Source organism: Podarcis bocagei (assembly GCF_964188305.1).
Source record: "Podarcis bocagei genome assembly, chromosome: 2".
Lineage (NCBI taxonomy): Eukaryota > Metazoa > Chordata > Lepidosauria > Squamata > Lacertidae > Podarcis > Podarcis bocagei.
Window position 1 is genome coordinate 83,742,535 of NC_138126.1, and position 19,338 is coordinate 83,761,872.

Consider the following 19,338-nt stretch of genomic DNA (forward strand, 5'->3'; position numbering starts at 1 on the left):
TGTATTTTACCACAACACTCTGACTGCTTCCTTTCCAATTCAATAAAAATATTTTTATTAGATTTTTTACACCATTTAATAAGAATGAATAACGTATGTAGAAGAGAAATTGCAAGATATTTATTTTTACATCCTTCCCATAAGTTTTACTGCATAATTATTTGCCTACTTGAAACTGACAGCTTTGGCCATCTGTCAGATTAACTAAAGCAGTTTTAAGCACACAGGAAAGCAATCAGAAAAGCAAAATCTTTGCCTCAACTGCTATTGGAATGAAATATTTAAAAAGAAAAAGACCTCCAACTGCAATAATTTGAACCGGAACTCTTTTTTAAGGTAATCTCTTCACATACAAATCAGATTTTACACAAACATGCATAGATCCAGAACCTTTGTTACAAATATGGGAAGAAATTTCTATTTCAAATCTACCATGCCAGGTCAATTAGCTCAATAATTCAATTTCTAGACTGACTGACCATATGAATTGCAGCGTTTCAAGCAAAGTGTCAAACGTAATTGTTTCTTGAAATGCATACTTGAAAACTCCCTAACATATTTCTCTCCCTGTTTTCATTATGTAGTGTAGAATATGACTTCAGACAACAGGAAGGCAGGTTTCACCAGGTTCTGAAAACACTGGATGAAGTAGAAGAATGCCCTCCTGTAGTGGCTCTACAAAGGCAACCATCTGATCATCCAGTCACTGAGAAACAGGAAATAAGAAGAAAGTCAAAGAAAAAGAAATGCTTCTGGTGGATTTGAAAGCCTTAAGAACTGGGTATGGGTATGGGCTGGTCCAGCTGTATGGACTTCAAATATGAACAACCCTTCCTTCACGTACTCTGATTTGTTCCTTCACTCCCTGGTTTGTGTGCCATGATGCTCATTCAGACAAACCATGGTCTGGATGCAACATCTGAACTGGGTCTAAATCACTAAGATCTGAAGGGGGAAGTGGGGCTTGTAAGTCAGGGCTGTGTCTACTTTAATATACATAAAAAGCTCAGTCTCAAAAAAGACCGGAACAAGATAGTTAGAGATCCAGCTAAACTTGGTATTTCATATTAAAATTCTGAAATGAATGGAACATTGGTTTTCTTTCTGAATCTGACACTCTTAGCAATTCCATCACATGACTATAACTTGGGCATGATGGAATCATTTCGGTCCCCCATTCCTTGTTTTGGTTAGCTTGAATCAGAATTTCTGAAGCTGCCAGATTTTGGGTTTCAGATTTTATAGCTTATTTTCCCTGACAAACTCCTTTATAGCAACTCTGTATTAATTGTACCAAAGTGCACCTAACATCCTTCACATTGTAGAAAGGTGTTCCTTCTAAATAAAGCCTAGCAGTCAGCATAAATACTGATGTAGGAAAATGTTGAGAACCAGACTTTTCCAGATCTTTCATACAATAAAATATTTAACTATAATTCAGGAAAACACCCTGTGACTGTTATATTCCATTTTAATCAAAGCACACAAATAAGATTTTTTTTTAAGCTCTGCACTACTCAAAGTAACTTTGAACTAGGGGGAAATTACTTCTTCTGAAACAACAAATGATGGCTTGGATCCTAAAAATAAGTTAAGGAAGTTCAGAGAAGGAAAATTTGCTGTCTCCTCCTCCTCTTCCCTGCACAGTTTCTCTGAATGCCCGGGGAACCCTCCTGAGCAATGTGGGATAGACACAGGGGGCTGCTCAGGAAAATGAGAAATGTCCAGAATTGGACATGCTCCCTTCCCCTGGGAAACCCTGAGCCCCATACATAGTGGATCTGGAACCCCCTCTCTCTGGGAAGGCTTTTCAGGAGGTACAGCCATCTGCAGGAGGGGAGGCAAGAATGAAGAACTCTTTGTCTATAATCTTCATTACACTGACTGATTGATCAAAGGATCCAGGCCAAAGCACTTCCTGTCCAGGGGACTTGTAGTTTAAACAAATAGATAAGACCTATCTTTGATAAGTCATGACAGCACAAAAGGTTAACTTAGGCAGAAATATTTATAACCTAGCCTATCTTAATGGGTTGAGGCACACATAACATTGCACAGTGTTGGGATGTAAATCAGTTTCTGAAAACATAGCTGTGTGGAACACTGATAGAAGAAAAGGAAAACACTAAGGCATATCCTCCCTTTTCTCCCTGTGTGGTTGCTCCTAGGTGCACATTCCTGGAGGCTGCTGGCACTGGCATGGAGACTCTCCATGTGCTTGGTCCAATCCATGTGGTAAGTGCCAATGTTATAGCTCCTGTCACCAGAGGGAAACATTTTTCAGTGGCTTCTAAAAAGAGCAGGAGTTCCTTGAATGCTGGGAGTCAGGAAAGGAACAGATCACTGGATACCTCTCTGTGAACTGCAGGATAGCTTCACATTGTTGATAACAGATAATGCTGCACATGACCAGCTAAGAGCTGGCAGAGGAGGATTTTTCATTTTCGTGGCTACAGAAGTAAGTTTCTGTGATGCTAAGAGAGACAAATGAGACCCAAATCAAGTTTTCTAAGATGTGTTTCTTAGATCACACCAATATTTTAAAGCTAAAATGTTACTTTCCACCATTTGGAATAAACAATTCTGGAAGAATATTGCACCATCATTTAGCATGCCTGAGAGCTACATTTTAAAATGATAATGGACTTACATGAATTACAAGCACCAAAATATATCAGTTATCTGCAGCCATGAGATCCATGTTACTGATGTGCCTTTAGTTTACCCACCCTTCTGTTGCAGCATCCTTTAAAGATGGACCACAGATGCCAAGTTCAGATGTTAACCTGAGCACGTTTTTCAACATTACCACCACATCTCCCATTATGGAAACACTGGAGTGTGTTCTTCCATCAATTCATCCCACAGCATTACAGCAACATTCTGATATATGGACAACTAGTTGCAGGGACTTCCAGGATCTGCAACAACCTATGTTCAAGGTTACAGACTGAGCATCCACAGCTGACCAGTTCACATGTTATTCATGTGAAGACGGGTGTCCTGATCCAGCAGAGATAAGCAACATGCAGAAGAAAGTTCCACATCAGCATTCAATCACAGGCCTGGTCTTAATATTTGTCAGACTGAGACAGATGTGTTTGAGTGTCATGAAATAGCAGGAAATGGTTTGTTTATTCACAATTAATTTATTATTAGTATATTTTTACTTCCAAGTACAGTGGCCAGTTCTTGTGGGGTTTTATGGCTCAGTGCCAAAATAACATGACTGGTTTAGGCACTATGTACCTTGGGGAGGGGGTGCCACTTATAGCAGTTCAAACCCAGCACCTACAGTTATCCATGGGGTGGTACATGCTGAATGAAGTCAATGTACACAGCCTGTTGCAAATGTTTGGTGTCATGGGCTCTGAAATTGTCACCTTTTTCTGGAAGGGAAAGGCTCAGAATTCAGGCTTTACCTTTCCTCTGATATGTGCTGTGTGAGCAGGTATTTCAACCATCTGTTAACAGTACAGACAGCATCATCATACCTTGCTTATGAGTTTCCAAAGGCACCTTGCTGGTCAAGCTGAAAGCAGAATCATAGAAAAGATTGCTTTGGTCTGATCCACCAAGACCCTTCTTCAGCTCTTGCTTTGAACATGTGTTATTTGGATTTAGGAGGAAATCTGCATCAGGAAAAGGATGGTGCTCACAAGCACAAACACCCCACTTGTTATTTAGATTTTTGATGCAACATTACAAATAAGTAAAATTTATTGACAGTTCACACTATGCTCATATTTCAGCATTGAGAATTAGATTACATATATTTAAAAGTCTTTATTTAAAAACTATGTTAGAAAGTATTGTGTATGATGACAGTCTACACCTCTGGAATGCCTTCCAGAAGGGTTTCCTTTGTATGTACCTGCAAGCTGGGGATAGCTTTCAGTAACACTAACTGTATACAGAAAATACATGACGTGCTGCCATTTTTTTAAAAAAAAAGTGAAATGAGGTACTTAAGTGAGAATGTTTGTAAAATACTGTATAGCACATATTACATATTCTTAAACTACTGTACTTGAAATTCCTCTGCTTTGCAGAGGAAAGTGAACTTTTGGAAGAAAAATTTAAGAATACCACAGTCAATCTTCTATGAACAGTATCTTAATTAAAGGTTTATGTACTCCTACAGTATAATAAATACCTATTCCTCCTACCCACAGTGACAACTCTTGGAAAATAAGCAGGCTCCAATACAGATTACTTTCCTGATAAAATGTATTACTCAAATATACTATTTTGTATATTTCTAGATTCTTTTATTGGCATAATATCTTTTGCAATAAATGGACATATTTTTTCTGTCTCCGGATTCTAACTTGATAGCAGAGTTTATGGTAACTGAAGGTAAGGCACTCATTCAAAACCGGCAAAACTCTTGCTTTCCAAATGGTCTTTCCCCCACTTATTTATTAATTTTGCAAGGTCAGTTTTACAACATCTGGTCAGGATTCAGCTCCATGTTGAACATGGCACACATTTTTTTTTCCTAGGTGTGCCTCGGATGGGTTTTCATACATTTTCAAAGGCAGTAAACATCACTATATCACTGCCATTTGGCCACCTGCCTACAGATATATCTCATGTCTCATGCTTTTCTTTCACAATCAGTTAAATAGCCATCTGGATAGAGCTGTTTTGATGGAGGATTGCTTTAATCATGTTTCTTGAGTATGCGAAGTAAAGCAAATAGACCTACCAGACTGGCTACTTTCTATGAAAAGAACTCTTTCACAACAAAGAAAAACATGGCAAAAGAAAACACCAAGAGATTCAGTTACCACACAATATGCACTGTAATGAACTCAACAGAATATTTTAAATAGAGCTACAAAATATATTCCTAGTCTCACAGCTGATGTTATTAGTCAGCGTTAGAAACTGAACTTCACCTTTCCCAATTATTTTTTAAAAAAATCAAAGCACTTTACAACCTCCTCCTTCCCCTCCTACTGAACCTGTAAGGTATAACACACAGGGCCACAGCATGAGTAATGGTGCTGTAGAGTGCCTAGTCCAGGAATGGGGGCACCTCTGATCCTCCAAATGTTATTGGACTACAACTTCCATGATCCATGGCCTCCAGCTGGAACAGATGGTAGCTGATGTCCCACCACATTTGGAGGGCCACAGGTTTCCCATCCGTGGTTTAGTCACTGCCCCCCCCCCACAGCAACCTCTTTCCAGCATTCACTCGACAGCTACCTAGTTCATTAACATTGTCCTTGCTGTATAAAATTGTGCATTCTCATTTCTTAAAATCAGATTCATCATTTTCTCAAAAACACCAAAGCAACCTACCAAAGTTAATTAAATATATGAGTTAATATAAAGTAAGATAGACAGACAGACAGATACAACATCAAACATGTCAACAGTTCAGTCTCTCAGTGGCTTTCAATCATGCGGTTAAAGGGGCGTGTGAGTCACAAATCTGAGTCATCTTTTTTGTAATAAAATAAAAAGTTAAGCCACAAGAAGCAAGAAAAGAGACAAACTCACAAGAAAGTTTCCTATAGCTGACTCCTCATTTTAAGATATGCTTAAAATGTCTGTTCCTGCAATTAATTTGTCTCTTACTCTACCAACTTCAAGTCTCAGAGAGTTATATTAGCAGATTCTTAACTTTGGTTACTTTATAAAATCTGATAAGCAGCAGGGGTATACTTTTCCCCCTAGATACTTTCCAAATTGCTGGGTATCTCATGGCATCTCAATGCATAAAATAAGAAGAATCCTACTGCTCAGCACAGCTTATCTGTCAGCATTTAAAGCACAATTACCATTAGAATAAAGCAACTAAAATTAACACAATAGGGTTCCTTATTAATTTCCTTGCTTATCAAATCCTGTGAGTTTCATTATACTTGTCTCCATATCAAAACAACTTATTTTTGAAAGAGTCGCACCACTTGCAGATTTCTTTTCTGAGGTTTTGCCCTTCCTAGTCAGCCCCACTCACTGCCTAGGGTACCCGATTCTGGATATGCCTGTCATCAGAAAGCTATCCGCTTCCCTTTCTCAGGCAGATGCACATCAGCAGTAACTGCTTAACAAAAAGCATATGCAAGAGAAATTATGGGCAGTTCAAACCAAACTAACCCGCCCGTTCAGACAGGAGTTCAGACAGTCTAGTGCTGACCCACTCCTACCCCATGTGTCCACCCTCTGGTGTGCTTGAGAAGGAATACTACACACACTCCAACATAAGCATGTAGAGTGAGGGGGGAAAGTATTTGATCCCCTGCTAACTTTACCCATTTGCCCTCTGACGAAGAAATGACTAGTCCATAATTTTAATGGTAGGTTTATTCTAGCTGTGAGAAACAGAATAACAACAGAAAAACACCCAGAAACCCAGAAGACAAAAGTCAGAGATTGATGTGCATTATAATAAATGAAATAAGTATTTGATCCCCTATCAACCAGCCAGATGTCAGGCTACCTGATATCTTCACTGTATAGAACGAGCTGAGATTAGAAGCACCTGCTGTAAGGGAAAGGTCTTACCTGTAATCCCAGTTCATTACAGTACCAGTACAAAAGACACCTGTCAACAGAAGCAATCAATCCAGCAGATTCCAAAGTAGCCACCATGATCAAGACCAAAGACCTGTCAACCTGCACAAGGCTGGACTGGGCTACAAGACTATTGCCAAGCAGTTTGGTGAGAAGGTGACAAAAGTTGGTGCAATAATTTGCAAATGGAAGAAACACAAAATAACTGTCAACCTCCCTTGGTCTGGGGCTCCATGCAAGATCTCATCTCGTGGAGTTGCAATGATCATGAGAACGGTGATGAAGCAGCCCAGAACTACACGGGGAACTTGTCAATGATCTCAGGGCAGCTGGGACCATAGTCACCATGAAAACAGTTGGTAACACACTACGCCATGAAGGACTGAGATCTTGCAGAGCCCACAAGGTCCCCTTGCTCAAGACAGCACATGTACAGGCCTGTCTGCAGTTTGCCAATGCACATCTGAATGACCCAGAGGAAAACTGGGTGAAAGTGTTGTGGTCAGAAGAGACCAAAATTGAGCTCTTTGGCATCAACTCAACTCGCTGTGTTTGGAGGAGGAGGAATGCTGCCTACGACCCCAAGAATGCTCCTTGCCTGGGGCACCATTTGCTCTAGGATGGGACCTGATCCTGACTTCCTGTATATCATACGGGAATGACTAAACATAATTGAGTTTGCTAGATTATATTTAGGCGAAATGCTTTCTGTGGCAGTGAATTAATGGATGCAGTTTTAACAATTATGAGGACCGCATTGTTGTTTAGCAGTCACCCAAAAACTAAAGACAAATGACCATAAAACACTCACCAAGCCAAAGGTTCATTGCTGGTGAACGGCCTAACACTGAAAGCGATCAACTGTACATATGTGTACTTGTACAAGGATGATAAGGATAAGAAATCTAGGAGTGTTGCTGAAAAGGTTGCCCAGTGCCACTTTGATTATGTATGGCACCCTTCCTGGCACCAAGAAAGTGCCAAGTAACTTAAGAATGCAAATGAGAGGCAACAGGCCTAAGCCAGGAATATCTGACCTAGAAAAGCAGGCTGCCTGTGTGACACAGCCACTGCAGGAAGCAACCACACCACTGAACGCTATATATATGCACTAGATGTGAATGCTGAAACACTTCCAGCCAGAAGCAGGTGAGTCCTGTAAGTGATCTATAAACAAGCCCCCGAATCCTTAGTCAGGGAGATGTAATAGCAGAAGCAATGGCTGCTTTGAATGGACTGCAGCAAACCAACATCACAGTCCTCCTGAGTCTTTCCTCTCCACGCCAGAGGCAATATTATCTACTTGTCTTAATTCCAGCTGTAGCTATACCAGTTAAAATATGCTATTGTGGAACTGGAAAAACAGCTCTTTATTATTTATTACAATCATTTTAGTAAGTTGTAGCCCACTTTTTATATAAAACATAACCTCACAGCTGCTTACGTCATAAAGATAATAATGCAAATCTATCCAGTGTGAAATTATAAAGTCCTTCAGACAGGCATTTCTTTTTCCAGCAAGAAGAAATGCATCAGTTTGTGAGGGCATAGGCTCCAAATAAGTGGGGAAACTCATTTGCAGGCAATTCCAACAACCATGGGATTGTTTAAGTTGATGTAGCATAGCAGCTAAGAGATGGAACTGAGAATTCGCAAGTCCCCAGAGTTTCCTGTTCTCTGCATGAGCTCACTATGTGGTCTTAGGCAAGCCATTCCCTCAGACTCTCATCTGCAAAATTAGCATAAAAATACTCACCTATCTTCCACTGTTGCTTTGGAGTATTTGAAAGTGCTCTAGTATGATTATTAATATAAAGTATGATTATTAATATAAGACAACCTTCCAAAGAAGTCCACAAAAATGACTCTACCACCAAGTATTTTTGCTTGCCAGGTCTCATAAAAGGCCTATGCACCAGAAAAGAAGCCAAACTATATCCCACTTAAACAAAGCTGAACCGCTGCCTATTCACCAGGAGAGTATTTTGATTCTCCACAAATGACTAAGCAAGTGGCAGCTTACTTTAGGACATGGTAGCCATTTGGTTCATTTCTCAGTGGGGTCTATTGTGTGGTTTGATACTATAAGTACTCCTTCCACATGCCAGTCTAGATAAAACATCGCTCTTTGACAGTCTGTTTTTTTTATACATGGAGCTTCACTTTTTTTTCACTTCACAGCTGAGACAGCTTTCACAGCTAAAATTTATGAGGGCAGCATTGTACATCATTCTCTGAAGCAAGTTATTGTGTTTGGAATTTTTTATGGGAAGAAGAATGACACGTTGATTTGACCACCTTATATGCAGAAGCTTAAAAATTGAAAATATATATTTTTTAAATTAATATACCAATATATGAAAACAAAGCTGAGTTTGGACAATCTCATTTTCACACAAAAAACATTTACAGATGATGTTAATAATATATGTTTTCTACTGCTTGAAATCTAACACACAATGAAAAGCAGGCATTAACTCGGTTGGAATCAAGCTGACATCATTATGATGCCACAAGACAAAAGCGATCGTCTGGTAGCCATGGACACAATAGATAACACAAAATAAACACATGGGGTCTGTAAGTGGCATTGTATTATGAACAAATCTGTACACAAGTAGCTTTTAAATGTGAAGAATAATGCACAGGAATCAAAACTGTTTGTAGCACAGCTGTTTTGGAGTATTTACATTTGCAAACAAACTGGCAGCCAGATACCATACTGTCATTTAAATTGCCAAGCCAATCGTTTTTTGACAGCCAACTATATCAAACGATGCTGCGGGGGGGGGGGGGATAGCACAGTTATTTTGATTTTCTTGATACCTTTTTCTTGCAAAGTATCTTAAGCTCTGTTGAAAAGAACCCTGTTTTCAACAGTGTGGTTACTTCCTGTCTTTATAAAATGCTTAGCTATCAACATTTTATTCAAGTACCTTCTGATCTGCCAAATACATAATACTGTCAGGGTTGATTTCTTCTTTGCTACAGCTAAACTGTTAGCTGTAAAGGAACCAATAACAGATGAGGGTCAGGCATGTCAGCGCACCTTCCCAAGAGCCTCCTTATGAGGATAAAGAACACTCAACACTGGTTCTAAACCTCTCAATTATCTCTTACCTTCTGAAGTAGACGAGGTCACCCAAATATTGGGAAAGCACTTATTGTTGGCAAAATATGCTCCTAGGGATTTTGGTTGTGGTTGTTCATTTGTCCAGGTGCAATTATTTGCCACACAATGTTTAGTATTCATTTTATCCTGCTTTTCTTTTTTCAAAACAAGCACCTCAGGCAGTTAGCATTAAAAACTCCAACAGCATAAACAACAAATGAACTCAGGAAACCAGGGAAAGGACATCACCATCCCCTTCTCCACTTTTGCCAGCTGCACCAATGCTGGCCTTAGAGGGGAGAAGCCAAGTGGCAGGTGGCCTGAGCAGGCCAATGGAAGGGGACTGGCTAGTTCCCTCTGCCTGCAGCAGGATGGCTGTGTACTGATGGGCTTTGCTCTGGGAGGTGCAGCCTTCAAACATGCCAGGGAGGCTATTGCCTGCTAGTTCTACATCTTCCACTAATGGTGCTTGTGTGCCCAGAGCTCTAGCAGTGAAATGTATTTACAAAACCGATTACTCACAATTAAGGTGTCATCTCTTCCCATTCTAATGACAGCCCTGTTAATGGTGCGCAGCAGCTGGACCATTATTTCTTGTATGTGCTGATGAGTTGACTTCTGTAAAGCAAATGCAATTATTTTCACAATAATGAAGAATAATCTACATAGAAAATGCAAAGGCACACTTCATTCTGAGGCCTATGAGCACAGTACCTGTCAGAGAGCTAATCACCTAATAACTGCCACCTCAATTGGTAATGCAAATTGACAGTGTAGCTGAACAGAATCCCTCCACCACAGCAAACCACCAGATTTACCAATGTCGTAAGTATAATGGCTGCTTAGAATTAATTAAGCCATTTGGGGCTGTATACAACTGCTTAATGTATTTATTTGGGACTCTGGTTTCTATTCCATCCTTTATCAGTTTACAATCCCAGGGCTGGTTACAACAATAAAATCCACATAAAAACCATTCGAAACATCAAAAAAAACCCCTACAATATAAAAACATGGCTTTGCAGCAGACAAGGCAACTGACCACTTTTCAGCTGAACACCCCAAGTGTCTTTTAAGTACATACTATAAAAATGCAATTCCTTCTTCTTATGTAGCAATATTATTTCAGTATTATGTGATAAATCACTGGTTTATCCCCACCATCTGATAGCGATATCTGTAGAATGACTAAAAGTGGACTAACTTTTCATTTTCCTCGGATATACTGCTGGGCTGAAAGTTTCCCTGTGCATTGCCTCAATTTTTTTCTAATGTCACCTTGGGTTTCAGTTACTGGCTGAACATGCGCCTTGCAGTGAATTGATTTTTTTAAAAAGGTTACAGTTTTGTCTTTCTCTAAGGGCAACAAAGTAGTTCAAAAAACACTGGATTCTTAAAGGTAACTTAAAGAGTGATCTTATGGCCATAAGCCAATGCTGTACCAGTGTAATGTTGCTGCAATCCTACATACTCCAAGCAGGAAAGTAGATAATAGCATAATTGCAGCAGAAACCAGAAGCAAAATAGTGATACTGATAGATACTCCACATAGACCCCAGCAACTCCAGCATCACTCACTCATCATCACGAAGCTCACTAAGAAATCTCCATAGCATCCACAGACACAAGTGTTACTTATGTACTCTGCTTATATTGATTAGCCATTGCTATTTATGTGTTTCAAATTCTTCCTCTGTGCCCTTCCAATATGCCCTTTTGCCAAAATTCCCCTTTTTTGTGTCCATGGTTCTATAACCATTGGGACGGATTCATTTAGTCTCATGATCCACATTTTCATATATCAGCAGTGTTCCCTTTCCTGTGTTTACTCAGGGATCTGTGCTGGTTTCTGGTCAGAATCCTCTCCTCCAGTATATATGGAGGGGGGAGCAGTTTGTATGTGGCTCTCCATTAACTCTAAAGGGAATGTATTTTTCATATGCCACCTCTTTTGCTAGTATAATGTTGCAATGACATTGGGAGTTAGAACAACTTGGGCATGAGCATAGGATTCCAATTATGCTGTGCTCCAAATTCCACTAATTTTCCCCATGGTTTTGGCAGTGTCCCCATAGGGTAAGGTTTATGCTGGCGCAGTATACTGCCAATGCAATCCCATCACTATGCTGGCATAGATCCACCATGCTGGCATAACATTTTGTTCTGTTAGTCAACGAGGATATAGTTTATCATATCTCAGAATATGAGTACAATGCTAGTGTTTTATATATTCCCAGTTGTGTAACTATACATATGCATATTTTGTTCAGATTGTGCCTCATGATCAATATTTTGAACATAATTTTAACATTAACAGTTTAGGTACATCACCAGGAAAAAAAGGGGGGATCTGACCTATCGAAGTTTCCATAGGGGAAATCACAGCTTCCTGGGATAACACTTGCTTATATTACTGTGCAAATGCAAAATAGTTTCTCCCAATTTATTAGCATTTAAAAATTCTGCAGGTTCCCCAGTCCTACACTCCTCCGGTTACAACATACATGTATGCTTGACAATATGAGGAGTGATTCACATGTTCCTAGATGTGGGACTGGCAGAAATGCCCATTGCTCAAATTTCCAAATATTTTCTTCTGATATCATACCCAAATTGGGACTCACAGATCTTCGTCTTCCATCAATTGCTTCCTATTGCTCTGTTACAGATTGAATTCATACAGCCTGTGCTGGCTGTATCCAGTTACCTTTCATTCTCATCTGGCTTGGAATTGCTTCAAATATTCTAAATAAGAAGCTAGCAGGGAAAGATGAATTGTGTATTCTCTCTTATTGCACTTTTGAGGCAACATTTGGAAAGAAATTCATACAAATATTGCATATTTATTCTTTTAAGAGTTTTCACTTACTGTACTCCTTTCTTGCTGCTTACTCGGGCATGTTACACTCGGGGCCAGTTTCAATAGGTGGTACCCTACTAACTCAATCCATCAGTATAAGAATCTCTGCTTGTGCAATGGAACTTTCTCCCCTTTCCTCCCCCCATGCCCCCCAAACCTGTTCTAGAAGTTCCCTCAACCTACCAGAGCACATCTGGGGAGACTGTAGGGTGCATGCAGAGAGGAAAGGGAGGAGTTCCATTACGCAAGCAGAAATCAATGCATGGATTGAGCAAGTTAGTTGGGTACCAACAAATGGGGGTCTTTTTACATTCAAATAAGTATAGGCTCTCCCCAACTGGAAGCATTCACTTTTTGCTGCAGTACAGCGCTGCAGTACAGCGGGGGAAACATCAAAATTTGGTTTCATTTGACTTATTCTCCAATTTATTTCAAACCTATTTATGTATTTATCCCTGGCAAAGCCAATGAGGTGCCCTCATTGTAAGACTAACAATTCCCATCAGTCCCAACCAGCAAGGCCAATGGTCAGGGATGCTGGGAATTGTGGCCCAAAAAGCATCTGAAGGGCACCAGGGCAGGCTACCCATGATTTATACTGCCCTTCTCTGCTTCACTAATATCTGATGAAATGAATGCCCATGATGGTTTATGACAAGACTGGTTAATTGCTAACTCCTGTAACAGCTTCTAACTTAATTTGCAGCAATACACCTACAGACACATCCATTAAACTCTCAGTGTTCATAAATCTTCCATGCTGTCTTTAAGCACAGCCTTTACCAAATCAAAATATAGACTATTCCTTAAGCGTGACATCAGCTTAAAATATTGAACAAATGCTTTGCCTGGTCTAATTAAGAATAAACATGGGATGCTACTGGCATTCCCACTTTTCTTGAAGTTGTTAAAACTTAACAGATAACAGCCTTACTCTTGCACCTACTTTTATTTCCCTAGCCAGCCTACTAACCCTCATCCTCTTTCTTTGATCAGCAATTACTGTGCCAGATGCCACAGTGGGGTAGGGTTCTTTCCAAAAGCAGCATCTGGTTGTTTGGCAGATTTCCCAGTTCCTTCTGGCAGGTTTGGCATTTTCAGAGGGCCTGTCATACACTGCTGCTGTGATCTGACAGAGTTTTCCTAAGAAGCTATCTCATTCCTCTCTCCCCCTTCACTCCCTCTGCCTTGATAAATGTTACAAGTAACTATAGGTCCAAGTTCTCCTAAGAGTTCTCTAATTAGATACTTTACTCTCCCAAAAGAACACCTCATCGTAGATATTGAATAATTAGCTTGAAGCTTACATTTTGTTAAAAGGGGCTCAGATTGAAGTTACTTATAGCCCTGCTTTTAAAACAATAATAATTATAATAATACATAAATCAGGCTCAGCCTTTCACTTCTGGAGAGGAGAGAGAGATAAAATAGTGAAACGCTACTCAGTACTTGATAAAACAGAAAATAGTATGGACTGAGCTGGCTCTTTTCCTTTCAGAGAGATAAGTATAGAGGCAAATTAATTGAAAAACTACTTGCCATGTATGCAGAGTCTCAGAGACTATACAGGTATGTGTGTATTTAAAATTGGAGTCGCTAACTTATGGTCTTCCAAATAATGCAGGAGTATAATCCCCAGAATGCTGGTTAGGACTGATGTAAACTGGAGTCGGGGAATATCTGGAGAGCTAGAGTTTACTCACCCTATTTTAACGCATGATTAAATGGTATTCAAGTTCCGGAGAAGATTCACCTACTATGAGTGATATACTCTATCAGCTCTACTACATATTCAGAGCTCCCATGAGTAAGTGGTGTCCCATTAATAAAGAGAAAAAATTATGGGCAATTTTGATGATATGTGAACAAAACATCCACTAACATTCAAGTAAACGTTGCAGTCCACAATTAATCAGATCTCTGTTTGCATAGTAAATCCCAATAGAACCTTGTGTTAAGATAACCGCGTCACTTTGCACTTTAGAAGATCTGTCAAATATTAATTGCCTTGCCTGGGGCCAATTGCCACTTGATTCCCTTTCCCAGAACTCTCACCATGTGTGTTCACCCATTTCAACACCCATTGTACCCGGTTTTCTCTGAGGAAGAGTTTAAATATCAAAGGACCTTCTGTTGTAGGGCTGGGGAACCTTTGGCCCTCCAGATGTTGCTGAACTACAACTCCCATCAGCCCCAGCAAGCATGGCCAATGGCCAAGGATGGCGAGAGCTGCAGGTTCAGCAACATTTGGGGGTTCTGTTGGCTCAGTTCTGAGCAATAAGAACTTGTCACTAACAATTCCATATGGCTGCTATCAAAGGGAGAAGCAAGACATTGAGGTCCCTTCCACTGTCCTAGCTGGGTGGGACCAATGGCCATTTGGCCCCTCCCTCCCACAACTACCACAAGGATGGGGGATCTTGGTCAGCCTGTGAACTTCATGGAAAACTTTCAGCGACCACATGGCTATAGAAGGCAGCACCAGTACCAAATGTTGACACAGTAAAAGTGCGCAGAGTCAGAGCCCACTCTCTCTTTCTACCTCACACACACACCTCACTTGTTGGCTCCTTTCCTGTTTTTTTAAAAAGCTTCCATTGGTGCCAACAGAAGCTTTTCTGGGATTTTCCCTAATGTCAGGGATTGGGGGGGGGGGGAGAAGTGTCATACTACATGGATAGGGAGGTACAGGTAAGAAAGGACGAGTTAAACTTCCTCTCCCCAGCTTTACACCCCTGAAAACTACCACCACAGCAATGAGGCTTTAGGAAATACCTCAGATTGGCATCAATTACATGTTTTAAAAGCTTAATTACTGCACAGGGCCAGGGAAACCATAGGCCACTTCTGGTCCAAGGGCTATAGGTTCATTGCCCCCTGATCTACAGCTATTCTGTCTGATCATTCTATGTAATGGCAGGGACCCATTTTGTATAATACTCATGAATATACAAAATTATTAATAAATTATTATTATTATTATTATTATTATTATTATTATTATTATTATTATTATTAAAAATGCAAATGCACATTTGGCTTCAGTTTGCACTTCAAGTTATCAGGTTTGAAAAGGGAACTCAAGCATTTAGCAGTAGAAGAAATGCACAAGTTCACTTTTCAGATGTGACAAGCATGGTTCAAAAAGCAGGCACATCTGCTTTATCGTGGTGCATTTGCTTTTTGCTATTTGTGCAATAATACACCCTGCATCTGCAGCCTGCCAGGAATTTAAGGTCACTCTCGCACTTGAGATCCCAACATACAGTCAATTTAATTATAAAACAGTGTTTGGGGGATAACCTTTGAGATTTCATACATGCAATCTGTAACAGCAAGTAGCTCATCTTGGAGGAGACAGCATCTTTTCAAAACAACTGAGGGCAACAGCTAAATATTACTTTTAGAAAGGTGGAGGGAGAGAAGAATAAGATTTTTTTTTCATTTTTCTGCTTTAATATGGCCTTTTCACATTGAAAGCACAACTTTGTTGAACAGTACTAGTCAACTTGGCATTATCACAAACTAGTATTGTCAAGCATGGAAAAGAGAAAATGTATCATTGGCTCCTGAGTGGTAAAAGCTACATAATAGCTATACAGTAATAGATAAGGGACAAAACATGAAAGCTCATTATAATATCTATACTATGTTTACTCTATAATTATCTTAAACAACTATACTTTAAATGTCAAGGGGGCATTGCAACCACACACTTCACATACAGAGTTATCGCCTTGCTCCTATTGTAACAGTTTCATTTACAAACCTCAGTAATGAACCCAATCGCAGAAATTGCTGGAGGGTGGAGGGAATGTAACAAGCTCATGTAAAGTTAAACATTTGTATTGTTGTTCCCAAGGTGGGGCATCATTTGGCTTCACTGCAATGCCCTAAAGAGAAAGTTTTAGGCTACAATTCCATGCTCACTTACTTGGGAGTTAATGTCTTGGAACTCAGTGGGACATATGAGTAAACATCCATAGGATGAGGTTATTAACAGAGTTCTCTCTCTCCTTAGTAGTGGCAGTGAGCATCTACAGAGCGCCTCATCCATCATGTTCCTAAGCTGGATTTTAAACATTTGCCATATGCTTCCAATTTAGTTTAATTGCACTAAACTTCAGGTATGTTAAAACATGGGAAAAGGAAGACACTGCATTATGTTAACATTTAATTTTTAAAGTACATTTGAAACTAAATGTTTGAGAAAGTGAATGTTACTTTGCTAAAACTTCTTAGTCCTATAGAAGGTCCCCTTTCCTTCCATTCAGCACATTCTCCTTCTGTACTTAATAATTATGTCTTCCACTGTCATCAAGTACAGGATCAGAAAGTTCAAGGATATGCCTCCTAAGTCAACTCAATAGGCCCTTATGTGCTTCACTAAGATATTTATTTGTTTAAACTACTCATAGGCTAAATTTAAGGGTTATGCCCAGCCAAGGGAGCTTCCAGCAAAATATATGAAAGCCAAAATATTAACACTACAATAATCTACAATAATAACACCACTACTATCACCAACAGAACAAGCCATGAAACTTAAAAACAAAACATCCAGCAAAATACCAAACACCAGTAAATAATTACAGCAAAAAAAACAATTAAATTTGATTCCTGATCTCTAACTTAAAGCACTTCAGCAACAGTTAGCATGCGTGCGGATCTTCATGCCTACCCCCTCCAATTTACTCTAGAGCAGCGGTTCTCAACCTGTGGGTCCCCAGATGTTGGACTACAACTCCCATCATCCCTGAGCTCTGGCCTTGCTAGCTAGGGGTGATGGGAGTTGTAGTTCAACAACATCTGGGGACCCACAGGTTGAGAAAGGCTGCTCTAGAGGGTCCCCAGGCCTCTTGAAATTATTTGGCAGAGAGGCAGTGTGGGATGCAGGAGGGAGGACAGCACAGGGGAAATTCCATTGTGCAAGCAGGACCCCATAAGCAGAAGCCTCTTGTAAGCCAGTTGCTCCTGGAAGCCTGTGATGAACACCTTCCTCAGGTATGTAGGTTGTCCAGACCTAAAGATTTCCTTCTAGTGAGTACACAATGCACAGAGAGGAAGTCTCAATGTCCTGCTGAGAGATGCATTAACTTTACAACAATTCATCCAATGATCTTTCCATTTTTCAAAAGAAAGAATTTCGCTGCCAAGGAAAGTGAAAGGTAGACTGTCGAAGTGCATCCTAAGGAACAAATGATACCAATTTTCTGAGCCTGGCCATCTCTACAAACTACTTGTGAAATGGAAAGAATACTTTAAAATCACAGAACTGAGAAAGAAAAAAGAACCTTCCACTAAGGCTATGACTATCATTCTTGAGCCCTGTATGACCTCAGCCAAACGGGGTCATCTAAGCCAAAGCTTTTTCTCCTTGAAAATTCAGGTCAAACAAAGTACATTTCTGATAGAATAATAACTATTCTATTAAACTTCTTGCATATTAGCATTGTCACAATGAAAACTGAAGAGGCTAGTACTTCTACAGTATCTCAGACTCTCCCTAGCAAGAAATACTGCCTAACTAAAATGGATAAAATAAAGGAAATTCAGCTATGCAGCCACCCTCCACATATTTAAAACAGCACAACTTAAGTAACTATACAGTGTCACTTCAAAAACCAGTGGTACAAATTATACTGAGGTCCCTGAGGTGGCCCAAAATTCATCCAGTTTCCACTTTAAGACATTCTAATTGGGAAGAAATGGGAAGAAACTGGGATAATCTCAAAAGAAGTGGCAAATATCTTTGTACCTAAAACCACAAATTAAGTGTATATTAGAAATACAGTAGTGGCAGGCAGGGCGGCTTTCCTGATGACTGCCAGTAACAGAGAGGAGAGTGGCAAGGTTGCAGCAGCAGTGTGTGGCATTGGGAAACCAAGTCAGCTTGTCAGGAAAACCTGTCATATTCACAAGTGAAATTTGAGAGTTCAGCACCCAGAATAGTGTAAGAACTTTCATTACTAATATGATTTTTTAAAATGCAGATTAGTGAAGGTGCATTAATTAAATGATAACTAAGACAGACATTGAGAAATAGAATATAACTCAACTCCTTAAGTCAAATGCAGATTTCTGCTTGTGACCCAGCATAAAGATGACACATTTTTAAACATACCTTTTAGAACTCTCCCATTATAGAAATGTGTTGCATATGTGCACATGGATCACATATGCAAAATGTGGAAAGCAAGCTTGTACAGCAGCTAATATTAAATAAGCACATGTGATGATGGCAATATGGCTTATGAAACAAGGACCTGGCCACTGCCTTTCAAGGCATACTAATATAACTCACCCTTAAAAAGTAACTGTTCCTTTAGTGTTGCAGAACAGTTTTGAATATTTATTAGAAGCAGAAAAGGCATAAAAATGACTCGTTCATTTATTCATTTGGATTTTTTCATACAGCACTATCAGTGATTCAGTGCAGACATAGCTATGGTATGGATATCAGAAACATCCTGTAGAGTTTCCCACCTCATTAACTTCCATTTAACGATGTTAAATATATATATATATCCACACTGGCACTTACTAGGGCACCAAGATTCCTCAAACCCATGACTTAAAGTGGATTTGAAACCACAGTAGGCGACTATGTTCTTTTAGGTACCTGTAAACACTTTTTAAAAATTCCATAAGCCCATGCCCATTTAGAGGTATTTAGTTATGTATACTTGTTTTTAATTTAGTTTATTAAATTGGTATTTTTTTAAATGCTGATTTTAATCTTTGAATTATTGACAGTTATTTTAATTTATTTTATGTACAACACACACACACACACACACACACACACACACACACGGTTTATGCATTTTTATAA

At 39.6% G+C, this 19,338-nt stretch overlaps 2 protein-coding genes across 6 annotated transcripts in view; one reads left to right on the forward strand and one right to left on the reverse strand.

Annotated features, from left to right (window-relative positions):
- The window catches only part of INSYN2B (inhibitory synaptic factor family member 2B), a 73,860-nt gene extending 69,542 nt beyond the window's left edge, over positions 1-4,318 (forward strand). Inside the window, exons 4-6 of one of the 3 annotated variants that reach the window (XR_014003859.1) lie at positions 585-781; positions 2,169-2,235; positions 2,743-4,318. Coding sequence is in view for 1 of the 3 variants with exons in the window: in XM_081178553.1 (XP_081034679.1) it covers positions 585-755; positions 2,169-2,361 (364 nt within the window). In the remaining 2 variants the exon portion in view is untranslated. Of the gene's footprint in view, positions 1-584 lie in introns of all 3 variants that reach the window. The other 2 variants (XR_014003858.1, XM_081178553.1) reach the window with 2 other exon arrangements.
- Positions 1-19,338, reverse strand: part of DOCK2 (dedicator of cytokinesis 2) — a 246,435-nt gene that overhangs the window by 158,427 nt on the left and 68,670 nt on the right. For all 3 annotated transcript variants that reach the window (XM_081178303.1, XM_081178305.1, XM_081178304.1), the window contains one exon: positions 10,166-10,261. In XM_081178303.1, the coding sequence (XP_081034429.1) occupies positions 10,166-10,261 (96 nt within the window). The remainder of the gene's footprint in view (positions 1-10,165; positions 10,262-19,338) is intronic.